Below are 17,925 nucleotides of genomic sequence, written 5' to 3'. Positions count from 1 at the left end.
AATTCTCCTGAGTGTGTATAAGACGAAGTCTGATTTGATTTATTATTGTCACATGTATTAGTATACAGTGAAGGTATTGTTTCTTGCATGCTATACAAGACATACCATTCATAGAGAAGGAAAGGAGAGAGTGCAGAATGTAGTGTTACAGTCATAGCTAAGGTAGAGAAAGATCAACTTAGTGCGAGGTAGGCCCATTCAAAAGTCTGGTGGCAACAGGGAAGAAACTGTTCTTGAGTCGGCTGGTATGTGACCTCCGACTTTTGTATCTTTTTCCCGACAGAAGAAGGTGGAAGAGAGTATGTCTCGAGTGCGAGAAGTCCTTGATTTTATGCTGGCTGCTTTTCCGAAGCAGTGGGAAGTGTAGACAGAGTCAATGGATGGGAGGCTGGTTTGCCTGATGGACTGGGCTTCATTCACGATGTTTTGTAGTTTCTTGCAGTCTTGGGCAGAGTAGGAGCCATACCAAGCTGTTATACAACCAGGAAGAATGCTTTCTATGGTGCATCTGTAAAAGTTGGTGAGACTTATAGATTAATGAGGAATCTGGCCACGCCATTGGAAACCAGGGGAGATTCCATTTGTAGATTTAGATGCTATTGTCCAGAATCAGCATAATCCCTCAGTGCAAGGATTCAAATATTATAGCCATTTTTGAAAAGGTCAATTGGTAGCTAACTTTGTGACAAAGTTACTCCAGCTTTCAGGTCCCGGACTAGCCGGTGATTAAGTTGGCCAGCAAACAGGAGGCTGTCAGCGTGGGGCCACTGCGCGTGTGCAGAGGCCCACTGGTTTCAGCCTCTCCAGTGGGAATAAGCTCTGCCCCCTGAAATTTATTGATATTCACATTGGTGGCCTCTGCATTGCACAAAGTGTGGGAGATTCCAATGTGGACTCCCAGTGGAAAAAAGCCCAGCATGTATTATTCCAGTTTCCCTGCGAATTCAACACTTAGAATTGTTTTGGGAGAATTCCGCCCCATACCTTTCCTCAGGGTTTTGGAAGACCATATAGCATACAATAGTCAAGAACCAAGGGCATGCCTCCTTGTGGACAACGGTCTGAGCTTACTAGGGTGTGACTGGCTCAGCAAAATTCCATTTTTTAAACAACGCTTTTGACTACCTTATTTGTGGCCTCAAGTCACCACACAATGCATCATCTAATGCTGACAGCAGGTTTCTGGGTCTCCCCCATTTTTCCATTGCTCTTGCCTAATGTTTGTACCAACCAGCTGATCTCCAGGATACTGTCCTCCACTATGGTCAGAGAGGTTACAGCTGCTTTTTGTCATGTTGGAGAGCGTCATTGCCTGACACTTGTGTGTGGAACAAATGTTTCTTGTCACTTAGAAGCCCAAGCCTGAATGTTGGCCTGGTTTTGCCATGTGGGTATGGACTGTTTCCATATCTTGAAGATCCAGGAATGGCACTGAACACCATGCAATCAGCATACATCCTCAAATCTAACTTATAAAGGCAACAAAACAGCTGAAGTTGTGCCTCGGACATTGTCATGAGAGACTCCCGCAGTGACGTCTTCGGCTGAGGTGATTGGCCTCCATCGACTGCAGTTATCTTCCTTTTTTTGTTCTATGTATTTTTAGTTGAGATAAAATGATCTTGTCTTTTAAAATTCTATATTTTTTCATTATAATAGGTACATTTATCTTATTTGTTAAACTAAAATTTGTATTTAAAAAAAATACATATTGCAAATCTATATGCTTTGTACTGAAATAGGAGAAAGCTGCTAAATGGAAAAATCCTGATGGCCACATGGATGGATTAACAACTAATGGAGTATTAGTAATGCATCCCAGGGGAGGTTTTACAGAAGAATCAAAGCCTGGGATATGGCGGGAAATTTCTGTTTGTGGAGATGTGTACACTCTACGGGAAACAAGATCAGCACAGCAAAGAGGAAAACTGGTAGGTAAACATACTTGCCTAACTGTAACAAACATGCTGGTTTACTACAGTGTTTTGTATTCAGCTGTTAATCCACACCAAATTCACTAGAAGTAAGATAGAACAAAGAACAGTACAGCACAGGAAACAGGCCCTTTGGCCCTCCAAGCCACCCTACTTGGCAGCGCATTCCAGGCCCCCACCACTCTGTGTACAAAAAAAAAAGTCCCTCTAATATCGGAGTTATACCTCGCCCCTCTCACCTTGAGCCCATGACCCCTCGTAATCGTCACCTCCGACCTGGGAAAAAGCTTCCCACTGTTCACTCTATCTATACCCTTCATAATTTTGTGCACTTCTATTAGGTCTCCCCTCATTCTCTGTCTTTCCAGGGAGAACAACCCCAGTCTACCCAATCTCTCCTCATAGCGAAGACCCTCCATACCAGGCAACATCCTGGTAAACCTTCTCTGCACTCTCTCTAAAGCCTCCACGTCCTTCTGGTAGTGCGGCGACCAGAACTGGACGCAGTACTCCAAATGTGGCCTAACCAGCGTTCTATACAGCTGCAACATCAGACTCCAGCTTTTATACTCTATACCCCATCCTATAAAGGCAAGCATACCATATGCCTTCTTCACCATCTTCTCCACCTGTGCTGCCACCTTCAAGGATTTGTGGACTTGCACACCTAGGTCCCTCTGTGTTTCTATACTCTTGATGGCTCTGCCATTTATTGTATAACTCCCCCCTACATTAGTTCTTCCAAAATGAATCACTTCGCATTTATCTGGATTAAATTCCATCTGCCATTTCTCCGCCCAATTTTCCAGCCTATCTATATCCTGCTGTATTGTCCGACAATGTTCATCGCTATCCGTAAGTCCAGCCATCTTTGTGTCATCCGCAAACTTGCTGATAACACCAGTTACACCTTCTTCCAAATCATTTATATATATATCACAAATAGCAGAGGTCCCAGTACAGAGCCCTGCGGAACACCACTGGTCACAGACCTCCAGTCGGACAAAGACCCTTCGACAGTTACTCTCTGTCTCCTGTGGCCAAGCCAGTTTTCTACCCATCTAGCCACCTCTCCTTGCATCTCATGAGCCTTAACCTTCTTAACCAACCTGCCATGAGGGACTTTGTCAAATGCCTTACTGAAATCCATATAGACGACATCCATGGTCCTTCCTTCGTCAACCGTTTTTGTCACTTCCTCAAAAAACTCCTCCAAATTTGTAAGTAATATTCCACATTACTTCAGTAAAAATTGTGAAGTTTGAAGATCTTGCAGTTGATTCTTTTTTTTTGATTATTAAAGCCAAGATGAAGGGGCCAGGCAGATAATGCAGAAAGATAAAATGGCAGCATACATAATGGATCAAGAGTAGAAGAACAAAAAAGTTAGGAGCAAGAGTGCACGATTTGGTCTCTCGAAACTGCTCTGTCATTCAATAATATGGTGGATCTGAATGTGTGGCCTCAACTCCACTTTCCTGTTGGACCCTTGATCCCTTGTTGATCAAAATATATATCTAATTCAGCCTTGAATAATTTCAGTGAACCAACATCTACTGCTTTCTGGGGAATGGAATTCCACTAATGACTCACTTGACCTGGATTTTCACAAAGTCAGGATAACTCAGAAACCCTTTAAAAATGGCAGATGGATCCCATTTCTGGGATTCCGTCTTCATTCTTTGGTTGTTTGATTTTTGGGAATGTCTTTAAAGGGTGCAGGCTGGTTGCTGTCAGCCCACATCCAGTACTCCCAATCTGGCTGGCTCCATTGGCATGACCTACTCCTCGGCAATTTTCATAGTGTTGGGTCAGGTTTTTAAAGATGTATATTTCACAGAGTAGTTGTGAACCCTGGTCTGTTTAAGGAGACCTTTTAAGATGTAAATTCAAAAAATCCTCCTACGGCCTCCCATGCCCCTTATGCAAAGATCTGTCCTTCAATCCACTCCTTTTAACCGCTCATGTCCCCATGCCAAGCTCTGCTCTTCCACCTACATCCCCCACCCCCCCTGCCCAGGACCAAATATGATGCTCCAATGCTCATGCCCATTTACCCACTTTATACTGTCTAAAGCCAATGTAGAACGTGTAAACAAAAACACTTTAAAGAAAAGTAATTTATTCATAACCTCCATGTTTGGAAAGAAAAGCCATTTTGCTAGAAGCTAATGAAAGTGTCAGTCTCCTGACTCTTTAAAGTCTTAATAGCAACTGCAACACTTGAAACCAGTTACATTGTGAAATTGACAGCAGAGATCAGAGTATCTGACCTGCCAATCAAGCAATGTTTTCTCTTGGCACATTAATGATAATCTTTGCGTGAAGCCTTATTATGTATGCTAGGCTGAGAACCCAGAAAACTATTAGAATACTGCTGCTGCTCCAGAATAATCTTCTTTGTGGATAACCCCTGCTTCTGCATCCAGCTCTGATGAGCGTGGAACATCCTGTGGCCTTTGGCAGGGTCTTTCCACAGCTGTCAACATCTGCTTGCTGTTGCTCATTGGTGAGGTTTGCTTCATAAGAACATAAGAAATAGGAGCAGGAGTAGGCCCTCTAGCCCCTCGAGTCTGCCCCGCCATTCAATAAGATCATGGCTGATCTGATAGTGGTTTAGTTCCACTTACCCGCCCACTCCCCATAACCCTTAATTCCCTTATTGATCAGAAATCTATCTACCTGTGCCTTAAACATATTTAACGAGGTAGCCTCCACTGCTTCAATGGGCAGAGAATTCCAGAGATTCACTACCCTCTGAGAGAAGAAGTTCCTCCTCAACTCTGTCCTTGACTCCCCCTTATTTTGAGGCTGTGTCCTCTAGTTCTTGTTTCCTTTCTAAGCAGAAAGAATCTCTCTGCCTCTACCCTGTCTAGCCCCTTCATTATCTTATATGTCTCTATAAGATCTCCCCTCAGCCTTCTAAACTCCAACGGGTACAGGCTCAATCTCTCCTCATAAGCTAACCCCCTCATCTCCGGTATCAACCTGGTGAACCTTCTCTGTACTCCCTCCAAGGCCAATACATCCTTCCGCAAATAAGGGGACCAAAATTGCACACAGTACTCTAGTTGCAGCCTCACTAGTACCTTGTACAATTTCAGCAAGACGTCCCTGCTTTTATACTCCATCCCCTTCGCGATAAAGGTCAACATTCCATTTGTCTTCTTGATCACCTGCTGTGCCTGCAAACTGAGTTTTTGCGATTCATGCACACGGACCCCCAGGTCCCTCTGCACAGTAGCATGTTGTAATTTTTCACCATTTAAATAATGGTCCATTTTACTATTTTTCCTTCCAAAGTGAATAACCTCACACTTGTTAACGTTATACTCCATCTGCCAGATCCTCGCCCACGCACTTAGCCTATCCAAATCTCTCTGCAGACTTTCCGCATCCTCCACGCAACTCGCTTTCCCACTCATCTTTGTATCATCCGCAAACTTTGTTACCCTACACTTGGTCCCCTCCTCCAGATCGTCTATGTATATGGTAAACGGTTGAGGCCCCAGCACCGATCCCTGCGGCACGCCACTAGTCACCAACTACCAACCAGAAAAGCACCCATTTATTCCAACTCTCTCCTTCCTGTTAGATAGCCAATCCTCAATCCACGCTAACACTTTATCCCCAACTCCGTGTACCCTAATCTTCTGCAGCAGCCTTTTGTAAGGCACCTTATCGAACGCCTTCTGGAAGTTCAAAAACACCACATCCACTGGTTCCCCTCTGTCAACTGCACTCGTTACATCTTCATAAAAATCCAGTAAGTTCGTCAAACACGACTTTCCCTTCATGAATCCATGCTGCGTCTGCTTGATCGAACCATTTTTTTCCAGGTGTCCTGCTATTTCTTCTTTAATGATGGATTCCAGCAATTTCCCAACTATGGATGTTAAGCTAACCGGCCTGTAGTTACCCGCCTTTTGTCTACCTTTTTTAAACAGTTTCCTTCATCAAATGACAACCGAGCTACCTGTCCTGGTGGCCCCAGAATTGTGTGTACCTGCACTGGTGGAGAGTGCGCATGAATTGTGTGATAGCATCTCTTCTGAGGAATCTTCCTCCTGTTCTGACAGTAAACTATGTGGGACATATTGAATTGGCATGAATTAGAACTGGCCTAGTGAGAGACTTCTAAGTCATCGTTGTGCTGATCATCCTATTTCATTGACTGCTGACTTCAAGCCCACATGAATGAGTGTTGTATGCGATGTGTCATGTGATTTTTAAAAAATTCTGCCACCCCGTGGATGGAAGATCCCCAGCTCTCCATTGCCAGTGGCTAGACATGCTAAAATCCAGCTAATATTCAGGGTCGCCTTTTCCACAGCTGTCAAAGTGGGGATGACAGGAAAGCCACCTCTGATTCTCTGCCTTGCTCTAATGTTCTGTACTCTGCAAGAAGAGAAAAAGAAGACTCTTTAATGTGAACTGCAGAGTATTTTGAGAGAATGGATCACAGATGAGTGTGACATACCAATAATGTGAGGCTGAGTGTCAATGGTTGTTGGTCAGATTGGGATGTGAAGAGGTGTCTTATAAGAGAGAGTTTGACCCAGGTTGTTATCCCTCCTCCAATTCTAATTGATGGGGAATTGCACAAGTCAGATATAATTGCAGTGGCTGAGTTATAAAGCCACTGGAAAATTGGCTGCTGGCTTCCTCCTCTACGAATGGGTCTGAAAGTTAAAATTCACCCAATGTCCATGACTGACAATTTCTCCATATTGCTCAAAAATCCCAAATTTCAACATTTCCAGTATTTCCATGTCCCTCTGGGCTGTTACTAAGGATGTTGACATTAACTTGTTAGAGCAGTACCATACCACCAAGATTATATAAGAAAGAACTCGTATTTACATAATTACTCAACCCTGGAACATCTAGATTTCAAGGACACCTATGTCAGATTCCTATTTATTGACTACAGCTCAGCCTTCAACACTATTCCCACGAAACTCATCTCCAAACTCCGTGGCCTGGGCCTTGGCACCTCCCTTTGCAACTAGATCCTGAACTTCCTAACTCTCAGACCACAATCAATAAGGATGGGCAACAACACCTCCTCCACGGTCATCCTCAACATCGGTGCCCACAAGGCTGTATTCTCAGCCCCCTACTATACTCCACCTATGACTGTGTGGCCAAATTCCCCTCCAATTCGATTTTTAAGTTTGTTGACGACTTCACCGTAGTGGGCCGGATCTCAAACAATGACGAGACAGAGTACAGGAATGAGATAGAAACTCTGGTGAACTGGTGCGGCAACAGTAATCTCTCCCTCAATGTCAACAAAACAAAGGAGATTGTCATCGACTTCAGGAAGCGTAAAGGAGAATATGCCCCTGTCCACATCAATGGGGACAAAGTAGAAAGGGTCGAGAGCTTCAGGTTTTTAGGTGTCCAGATCACCAACAACCTGTCCTGCCCCCCCCCCCCCCCCCCCCCCCCCCAATGCCGACACTATAGTTAAGAAAGCCCACCTACTTTCTCAGAAGACTAAGGAAATTTGGCATGTCAGCTACGACTCTCACCAACTTTTACAGATGCACCATAGAAAGCATTCTTTCTGGTTGTTTCACAGCTCGGTATGGCTCTTGCCCTGCCCAAGACTGCAAGGAACTACAAAAGGTTGTGAATGTAGCCCAATCCATCACGCAAACCAGCCTCCCATCCATTGACTCTGTCTACACTTCCCGCTGCCTCGGCAAAGCAGCCAGCATAATTACGGACCCCACGCATCCTGGACATTCTCTCTTCCACCTTCTTCCTTCGAGAAAAAGGTCACATACCAACCGACTCAAGAATAGCTTCTTCCCTGCTGCTGTCAGACTTTTGAATGAACCTACCTTGCATTAAGTTGATCTTTCTCTACAGCCTAGCTATGACTGTAACACTACATTCTGCACTCTCTCGTTTCCTTCTCTATGAACGGTATGTTTTTGTCTGTATAGTGTACAAGAAACAATACTTTTCACTGTATGCTAATACATGTGACAGTGAATCAAATCAAAAATTATTATCCTTGAGACATCAAAAATAATTAGTTGTGAAATACTTCAGGAAATTATTTTTTAAAATTCATTTATGGGATGTGAGCAATGCTGGCCAAGCCAGCATTTATTGCCCATCCCTAATTGCTCTTGTTCCTCACCTCATTGAAACCATTAATCCTACCCCTGCTGTGCAGTTTCTTTTCGCCTTGAATATGTTGGCATCAACGTCTTAATGTGCCTGAAATTCAAATCCATGCAAGGATCCATCTGTGCTTACCTGTTGCCGTTTTAATCTTTTGTGACCCCTTTGCATAAGGCCCATTATAAGAGCATCTTTTTGCAACTTGTTTCCTGAAGGTGATTTGGAAATATTATCCCCATGTTTGGCTGAGTTTGATTGGCTTCCTTGCTGAACAACTTTAACACGTTCTACTAAAGTCAGGGCTTGCCTCCTATCAATTATTTTTTAATCATTTGTGAGCTTAAGTAATTGATATCAAAGACTCTATTCTTAGTTGCTGTGCTTTTGAAATAAATTAGAAAGGTAGGGGGAATTGGTTGTCCAAAGTGTTTCTCAACTGTGAGCACCTCCCTGACAGATACTCGAATTGCTTCATAATAGGTCACTCTGCTTATTTCACAGCTGTCACAGAGCTATTTCTTTCTACAATATGTATTATTAAGTAATGCTTGCAGCGCTATTGCAATCTACTAACTTTCTTCCAGCAATGTTTGACTTGGCTGCATTTGGTGTTTAGCCACTTTGTCAGACAACTGAGGTCTCTTGCCGTGCAAGGTCTGTTCCCCGCCGCCTTCATCTCTCAAGCCACTGGATTAATGTTGAGCATTTTATGAAGGATACAGAATGAAGAAGAATGATTACAAACCTTAAAGTATTTAATCTTTTGAAAATGTTTTTGAGTAAAATAAAATTACATTAAAAATTGTAATGACATTAAACTTACAATATATATGAAAGCAATTGAAATTGTCAATTAGCATTTACCATTTGAATAGGGCATGTATAAGACTAGAAATAAACCAATTGTACTGAGATCAAATGGGATTCTGTCCAGTTAAATGGAAGACAAATTGATAAAGTTTTAGAGCAACATTGGGAAACCTAAACAGAAGATAAGCAGGGTCCAAATCAGTTTTATACTAAGAGGAAAAAAAAGGTAATGTATTGAAGGCTATATGTACAGGAACGAAATTAAAGTAAAAGCAAACAAAAAAATTGCCTTTAGCACTCCCAGCATACATAATATAAAAGATAGAAAATAATGAAAAACTACAAAGAGTATTTGTGAAATTTGTGGGGGGGGGGGGGGCACAGTTAAGGTTGAGCGGGGTGGGGGGGCTGATGGAGCAGTCTTGAGGGGTACCATTCAGAATGTGGGCAGCAACTAGTCATCCTTCTTGTCATCCTAAACTCAGGACAACATTAACCTCTTTGATGTCAATTACATCTGCTTGCTATAAATGGTCTAGTAAGCTGAAAGGGGAATGCTGATGTTGTGGCTCCATTAAAGAACTATGGGGAATCCTGCTCTGCAAGCCTGCACTTTCCTGCCCGTTTGCCAGTCTTCTGTGCTGAGTGGGGCTGAAAGTTAAAATTCACCCCATAAGTTAGTGTCCTCTGCCTCAGTGTGAGCAATGTCTACTATATATATGGTTCAGTTAAACAACAAGTAAAACACATAGGATGAAGGTATCATTCCAATCTTCATCAAATATAGAAGCAAACCTTTTGAACCAGAACTATTTACTTTAACTTATTTTGTCTAGAAATATTAGAAAGTTGCAATACTTCTGAACAATTTATATTCCTTTATAGCTATTACCATTTTTCTATCCAGTAGAATGGGGTCTTGTTAAGTGTATTTTCATCAGATCTCTTTGACTTGGTCAGATTTTGCAGTAGCAAACATTGGGCGGGATTTTATGGCCTCGCTTGTCCCGAAACTGCAAAATCCTGCCCAGGGTTAATGGACCTTCCCATTGTCTGCCCCTTGCCCGCTCCGATTCCCATGGCAGGTAGTACAATAAAATTCCTGTCTATGTTCTGTAGATGTCGCTGTCCAAGATAAAAACGGAAACATTTAGATGGCAGTAAAGAAGTTGGTCACTTTGGCAGAGAGGAGGAGGGAGACACCAGATAGTGCCGAGGGCACAGTAGATTTGGAGCATGGTCTATGTAATTCTATTAAACCTGAAGTTACAGCTACTATTCATTATTGAATGCAGTTTGTGATGTCAGCATCGCAATGGCCTTCAGGGACAATTAGGGCAGTGCCTCTTCCTAATTCTTACCGAAGAATTGATTCTGTCTGACAAGTTGTGATAGAAATTGATTGTAATTATGCTGAGGTTAATTTGCCTGATCTATTTTGATGATGGAGTATTGGCTTTTCGGACATGCCTCATCCAGATTGAAAATAATTCATAAAACTCAGGTTTAGTGTGAAGCAATTACATAATACTACTTGTGCCTTTATCCATTAAGGAAATGAAATCGACCATGTTAGAAAGGATTGCGATATTTTGTTGTATTTACCTTGTAAACAACTGTATCATTTCTAAATCTTCGGTGGCAAACGTTTCATTTTTCAAGCAATGAAGTGACAAAATGTAAAATTATTATCGCTCTGTTCTGAATACTGTTTCTACCCACTCAGGTAATTTTCACTAAATAGCCCTCTTCCACTAAATATCTCCATAGTTGCCCTTCTCAATTTGATCTGGCCTGCCACCCTCCAATGTTTTCAACGTTGCCGTCCTAGAAATTCATTTAAGTCCATTTTGAACCTGAGATAGTTGGCAAGTTAGATACAAGCCAGAAGCTGAAAACCCATAACTCGTGCAAAATTGGGCCTTGAGCCTCATCAATTACTTTGTCCCGCAGGCAAGTCCTAAATTGGGCGGGGGGGGCGTAAAAGAATCAGTGGAAGCTAGTGCTGGCTGGCAGCAGTTAATGGCAGTGTTGTGAAGCCAGAAGGAGCACTCCAGATTCTGCAGGCTTATGTGAAGGTATGTACAGATCTAACAAACCATTTGTTACCATTTGATAGTGGCATTAGAGGTGGTTGGTTAGGCTGCTGAAAATATGCAAAAATCTCAATATTCCACAATAACCAATCCAGGAAAAGGATCTTCAAATGGGTAATCTCTAATGTGGCTCCTTAATCCCTACTTAAGTAGCCTCCAGTAATGCCTGAATATCACCTAACTTAAGTTCCCTTAGGATAGAAAAAAAAAGCTTGCATTTATATAAAATACTTTACATTCTTAATATGTCACAAGGTGCTTTTGAAGTGTAGCCAATGTTTTAATGCTGGAAATGTGTATATAGCAAGATCCCATAAACAATGCAGCATATATGAACATATGAATTAGGAGCAGGAGTAAGCCATTAGGCCTCTGGAGCCTGCACCACCATAAGATCATGGCTGATCTGAGTATCGCCTCAATTCTACATTCCACCTCACCTACCCTCTCAATAGCCTTTAGCTTCCTTGTTAGTCAAGAATCTAGCTATCTTTGCCTTGAAAATATTCAATGATCCTGCCTCCACAACTCTCTGGGGAAGAGAGTTCCAAGGAATCACATCCCTTTAAAAGAAAAAAATGATCATCTTTGTCTTAAATAGGAGACCCTATATATTTAAACTTTGTCCCCTAATTCTAGTCTCCCCAGAAAGGGACAGACACATGCTTTCATTATCCACCCTGTCAAATCTCCTCAGGATTGTACAAATTTCAGCACAATCACCTTTCATTCTTCTAAACTGCAATGGATGCAGGCTCTGGCCAACTGTTCCTCATAAGATGATCCCCAGACTGTGTCCTTTGTGCAGGACGAATGCACTCTGCACAACTTACATTCCTACCTATCTTTGTGTCATCAGCAAATTTATCATAAAATTACATTCGATCCCTTCATCAAAGTAATTGTTATACGTTGTAAATAGTTGAGGTCCAGCATTGATCCCTGTGGCACTCCACTGGTTACATCTTGCCAACCTAAAAATGACCCATTTATGCCTACTCTCTGCTTCCTTTAGTTGACCAATTGTCTATCCATGTTAAAAATCTTACCTCCTACACCATGAGTTCTTATTTTGCATATTTTTTGCATATATTTTGCGTGTGTTACGGGTAATGTATTAGCATGGATAGAGAATTAGTTAATTAACAGAAAGCAAAGAGTGGAGTAAATGGGTGTTTTTCTGGTTGGCGATCAGAGACGAGTGCTGTGCCTCGGGGATCAGTGTTGGGATCGCAATTGTTTACGATTTGCATAGATGATTTGGAGTTGGGGACCAAGTGTAGTGTGTCAAAATTCTCAAATGACACTAAGATGAGTGACAGAGCAAAGTGTACAGAGGACACTGAAAGTCTGCAAAGGGATATAGATAGTCTAAGTGAGTGGGCAGGGGTCTGGCAGATGGAGTACAATATTGGTAAATGTGAGATCATCCATTTTGGTAGGAATAACAGCAAAATGGACTATTATTTAAATGGTAAAAAATTGCAGCATGCTGCTGTGCAGAGGGACTTGGGCGTCCTTGTGCAAGAATCACAAGGAGTTGGTTTGCAGGTGGAGCAGGTAATTAAGAAGGCAAATGGAATTTTGTCCTTCATTGCTAGAGGGATGGAGTTTAAAAACAGCGAGGTTATGTTGCAGCTGCATAAGGTGCTGGTGAGGCCATACTTGGAGTACTGTGTACAGTTTTGATCTCACTTGAGAAAAGATATACTGGCACTGGAGGGGGGAGGAGATTCACTAGGTTGATTCCGGAGTTGAGAGGGTTGACTTATGAGGAGAGACTGAGTAGACTGGGGCTATACTCATTGGAATTCAGAAGAATGAGGGGAGATCTTATAGAAACATATAAGATTATGAAGGGAATAGATAAGATAGAAGCAGGGAATTTGTTTCCATTGGCAGGTGAAACTTGAACTAAGGGGCATGGCCTCAAATTAAGGGGAAGCAGATTTAGGACCGAGTTGAGGAGGAACTTCTTCACACAAAGGGTTGTAAATCTGGGGAATTCCCTGCCCAGTGAAGCAGTTGAGGCTACCTCATTGAATATTTTTAAGGCAAGGATAGATAAATCTTTGAACAGTAAAGGAATTAAGGGTTATGGTGAGCGGGAAGGTAAGTGGAGCTGAGTCACAAAAAGATCAGCCATGATCTTATTGAATGGCGGAGCAGGCTCAAGGGGCCAGATGGCTTATTCCTGCTCCTAGTTCTTATGTTCTTATATTAACCTTTGATATGGCGCCTTGTCAAATGCCTTTTACACATTTAAGTACAGCACATCCATGTTGCTTGTTACTTGCTCAAAGGACTCCAATAACTTAGTCTAATATGATTTCCCTTTCATAAAACCGTGTTGACTCTGCCTGATTACATTGAGATTTTCTATCTCTTTAATAATAGATTCCAACAATTTCCCTATGACAAATGTTAAGCTAACTGATGTGTAGTTTCCTTTTTTCTATCTCCCTCTCTTAAACAAAGGAGTCACATTTGCTATTTTCCAATCTAATAGGACTGAAGTCAAATATCGACAGTGAAAAGAGCATGTGACAACCTGGGAGCCCTACCCTACCCTTCCACTCCTCCAACCGCTGTGACAGAGACTATAGGTTGTGTCGTAGATTCATTCGTTTGCGGACTCACTTTTAGTGTGGAAGTAAGCCATTCTTGACTCTGAGGGGCTGCCTAAGAAGAAGAACCTAATTTCCTTGTTCCCTTTATGTCTTTATGCCCTCTTAATTGCTCTTATTCAAGTTTAAAACACTAGTTTGACATCCATTCCTCTCTCCCTCAAACTGAATATGACTGCCCAGTTCTCTCAGTTTACTCAAAAGTAGCACCTCCAACAGTGCAGCACTTTCCAACAGTACAGCACTTCTGAGTATTGAACTGGATGTCAGCCTGGATATTTGCGCTCAAGCTTCTGTGCTGGGACTTGAACATACAGTGTTCGGACTTGGAAGTGAGAGTACTACCAACTGAACCACATCTGACATGTAGGACATAGCACTGCAAATATTTTTGCCTTTTGTTTTATAGCTGAGAAACAGGCTCCAATTCCCTGGCTATTGTATTGTTATACATCCAACTGTAAACTGGTGATTTCAGGAGTGGTGATCAAGTGATTCACCTATGTGGTTTTATAAAAGGCAAAGCAGCTGAATTAAAGTGCAATTCAAATGTATAAAAGGATTTTTGCACAGAATGTATTGGCGCAAATTGGGTCACTGTGCAGAGCCTGCATGTCCTCCTCCCCCCCCCCCCCCCAAACCCCATTTCTGCGTGGGTTTCCTCTGGGTGCTCCGGTTTCCTCCCACAGTCCGAAAGACCTGCTGGTTAGGTGTATTGGCCATGCTAAATTCTTCCTCAGTGTACCCGAACAGGTGTCGGAGTGTGGTGACTAGGGGACAGTAACTTCATTGCAGTGTTAATATAAGCCTACCTGTGACACTAATAAATTAACTTAAAAACTAAACAAGGCAGCCTTCAATTCGCCAAAGACTTTTAGTGAATGCAACTACAGTTACCTGTCATCATGCTGCGCTGTTCCTGATGCACTGAACATCACTGTGCCGGGCAGACTGGTTCCTATCCTCCACCTCCATGCTGTGCTAATCTTTATTGATAGCCCTGCACTGGACCCATCTCAGTTCAGTAATGCGCTTGAAGCTGATGAGTACATGGGTCTCCTTCCCCTCCGGTGCCACATTTCAAGAATGCTGGAAGCAGTGTGCTATAGGACTAATGTAGCCACTGCAATAAAGGTCCGAAGTTCGATGAAGGCAAGCGAAGACTAGAGGGGCAATGTGGAAGTACGGTGTGCAGGAAGAGCAAAGATGAGGGGGCTGTGCGGAAGAAGGGGATGGGAAAAGGACAAACACCAGGGGAACAATGTGGTAGGAGGGCTGTGTTAGGACAGGGTCGGAGGAAGGTCAAGGGCTCACAATAACAGAGGGGCAAGCAAGTGAATGAGAGATCGAACATTGGAAGCAGAGGGAAGACGAAGGGGAGGGAAGCTGGATCCTAACAAGGCTGCATGAAACGCAGACAAACCAAGGGGTCAGATGGATAGCACAGATATTACTAGAAGGGGATAAATGCAGACTGCAGATTTTGGGGTGGGAGTCTTAGTGTGGTATGTTAGGGAAGGTTTGCCCAAGCATTGAACAGGTCAGGGCTGCAGTGGTTTGTGAAAGTTACTGTTGTCCATAGTCCTCTTAGGAAACATGAACTATACTAAGACTTTGGTTTAAGTTCAGGGACTGGCAGACAGGAGTCACAGAAAATAGACAGTCCAGGGGCTATGTGGATCTCAATCTGAAGTGTGGGAGGACCGCTAAGCTGGGCTCTGGGACTGTTTGGAATGCATACTCACTTGGTGCCGCGACAGTGCACAGGGTCCAGGTCAGTTATACAGAATGCACACTTTATTGCCCTGGAAGTAACAACAAGCCAGATTTCTAAATTTGCACTTTTAAAGGGAGAGGGACAATTAAATAGGCTTGCGTCAAAATTAGAAAAGCTACAATGTAAGTCAGTAATGCAGCCTTGGAGAGGGAAGGTGGCATAGCTGTATTAATTGTACCATCTCATCAGTGAAGGGGAGTCGTGGGTTGACAATTAATGCCCTTCATCAGTGGCCAAATGGATTCCATTCATTCACCATATCCAAACGAGTACTCATCATTATGCTAAGTCAACAAGTGGAGGTCAGAGCCACAGAGGTTCAATGATGTAAATCACAAGTTCTCACTCCCCACAGGCCTCCAGATGTCACGTCAGTGGAATGGATTGCTGCCAACCTGTATGTATGTGCTTAGAGCCCCAGGGGTGCAGTTGTATGAGGAATAATGCAGCCTAAGGCGCCAAAGTGTAGCTGCGCAACCTCTCCCTTACATCTGTCATTCACAGCTTTGTATTCAGCACCCTTTAACAAATATGGTCTTCAATGTCCCCTTTCAAATGAGAATGGGTCCGGTGAGCTTTTAGACAAATCCTCATTCAAGGCAAGGGGCATAGGAGGGAAAGGCGTCTGTGCTTACAGTTCCAGCAGAGAGGAACTGCTTGGAGAACAAACGAGGGGAGCGTGAGCATCAACAGGAAGCTGAGGAGCAGAGACCCAGACTGTGGGGATGACTGGCAACACCAGGAGTCTATCGTCGATGAGTCTCCTTTCTACAAATGAGTGAGAGGCGTGCAGGCAAGGCTCCAATTGTCCAGAGATCTGGTCTGCCACATATGTCATATGCTCCGGGAAGACCTGTCACCATGTGTGTTTAGAGGCTTTCCCCTGCCAGTGACCTTGAAGCTGATGGCAGCACTCACTTGGTCTTTCCAGGGAGAAACTGGGGACCTGTGCGGCATTTCACAGTCAGCAACGCATATGACCAATGCTCTTTACAAGAGGAGCCATCAGTTTGCTCTGAATAAGGATAGCCAGGCTCTAAAATTCATGGGCTTTGCAGCTATCTCGTGAGTTCCCAAGAGTGCAGTGTGGTGATATTGTGGAAGTCTTGTTGAGAAAATAAATGTTGATATATGTCTTCTGCGCCTGATTGTGTGAGATCAGTGACGAGAAGTAGCCGTTTGAGTACACCATGCCATGCTGAGAGTTTGATAGTGGAGGGAGCTGTGAGAGAATTTATCCTGGCAGAGCAAATGAGATCATGCATTTGCTTCCTACACTGGATGGTGCTTCGCGGTCAGGTGACAGCCACATTGACCTCCTGGGCAATAGTCTCCCAGGCTGGAGGGATGGAGTTTGTGTGCTTTCTCAAACCATTGGTGGATAGAGCACATGATGGTGGAACTGCACTCCCCAAGTAATGGCCTCAAGGGCCTTGGTAGTGAAAGTAGGTACTGCTGCCTTCTTGAGGCTACTTGCATTTTGCTTTTGTGTTCCGGACATCCTGTACGGTCTAGTGAAGACAGGTGGACTGGAGAGAGTGATATGAGTGTGCTGGGCTGGTGTTTAAATATGGCACCGGGAGTTCAAACTGTCAGTATAAGGCGGGCAGACAAATCAGCTGCTGGTCCGCTAGGAGAGTTGGAGGGGAATTCACCTGTGCATAATTAATGAGCTTCCAAGTGCTGCATCTGCTATGGGATCCCACCTTTCTGGTAGGCAGCATCTTTGCAGCTGAAGCCACCTGCCAAAGCACTTAGTCTCAGAATTGGAGAATTCTGCCCTAAATTATGTGTGGGTCTTAATTTTGTTTAAATGTGCATTTCTGGATTAAAACAAATCTCACCAATTTATAACCTCAAGTGTGACAATTTTATACATTACCTGGATATTGTGCCCTTGACCTTCCAGTCAGCAGTAAGGCTGGGTCACTGCTGTTGCCCGTGAAGATTGTACTGACCAGATGTGAATACCCATTTCTTCTGGAATCTTCCGATCCCAGCATTGTAGCGTGTCCCATCCAAATACAACAAATCATGGAGCAGGGGGTTGGAGAAGACTTTTTTACGGAACTAGTTGTCATATTCAGGTAATTTTTTGAAGTCCAGTCCTGGTTAAGTGAATAGTTAGGTGGGTGAGTGAATAGTCAGTCAGAGGATAATTGGATCTGGTCAGGGAGGGTAAGGGCTTTATGGGGGGATAGTCACATTGAGTCGGGGGGTGGTTGGCGATGTAGTCAGTTTGTCAGGGGTGTGTGGTTGGGGGGTTGGTTCTCGAGTTGCCCAGCTGTAAGACCATGTTTTAAACTCTCTAATATTTTCAGGGTCAGTATTCAGTCAAGTGTCATGTATCTAGCCCAGGCTTCCACTTTAAGTTCACATTGAAGACATTCGTGGAGGGTCCTAGGCAGCAGAGAACCAGCCATCTGGAGACTGGAAATATTGAGTCCAAGTAAAGTAGTAATTTTGGCAACTGAAGTTTAATAATAAGTGCATATTCTAGATATGCAGAGTGACTAATGTTAGTTCAAATTTTATGTGCA

At 43.3% G+C, this 17,925-nt stretch overlaps 1 protein-coding gene across 4 annotated transcripts in view; it reads left to right on the top strand.

Moving 5' to 3' along the window:
- LOC144507122 (E3 ubiquitin-protein ligase pellino homolog 2) overlaps window positions 1-17,925 on the top strand; it is a 190,865-nt gene that overhangs the window by 160,083 nt on the left and 12,857 nt on the right. For 3 of the 4 annotated variants that reach the window (XR_013500031.1, XM_078233897.1, XM_078233896.1), the window contains exon 6: window positions 1,743-1,931. Coding sequence is in view for 3 of the 4 variants with exons in the window: in XM_078233897.1 (XP_078090023.1) it covers window positions 1,743-1,931 (189 nt within the window). In the remaining variant the exon portion in view is untranslated. Of the gene's footprint in view, window positions 1-1,742; window positions 1,932-7,521; window positions 8,993-17,925 lie in introns of those variants that run through there. The other variant, XM_078233898.1, reaches the window with a different exon arrangement.

This window comes from Mustelus asterias, chromosome 18 (genome assembly GCF_964213995.1).
Source record: "Mustelus asterias chromosome 18, sMusAst1.hap1.1, whole genome shotgun sequence".
Lineage (NCBI taxonomy): Eukaryota > Metazoa > Chordata > Chondrichthyes > Carcharhiniformes > Triakidae > Mustelus > Mustelus asterias.
Note: the sequence above shows the minus strand (reverse complement) of the source record. Positions and strands in the feature narration are given on the sequence as shown.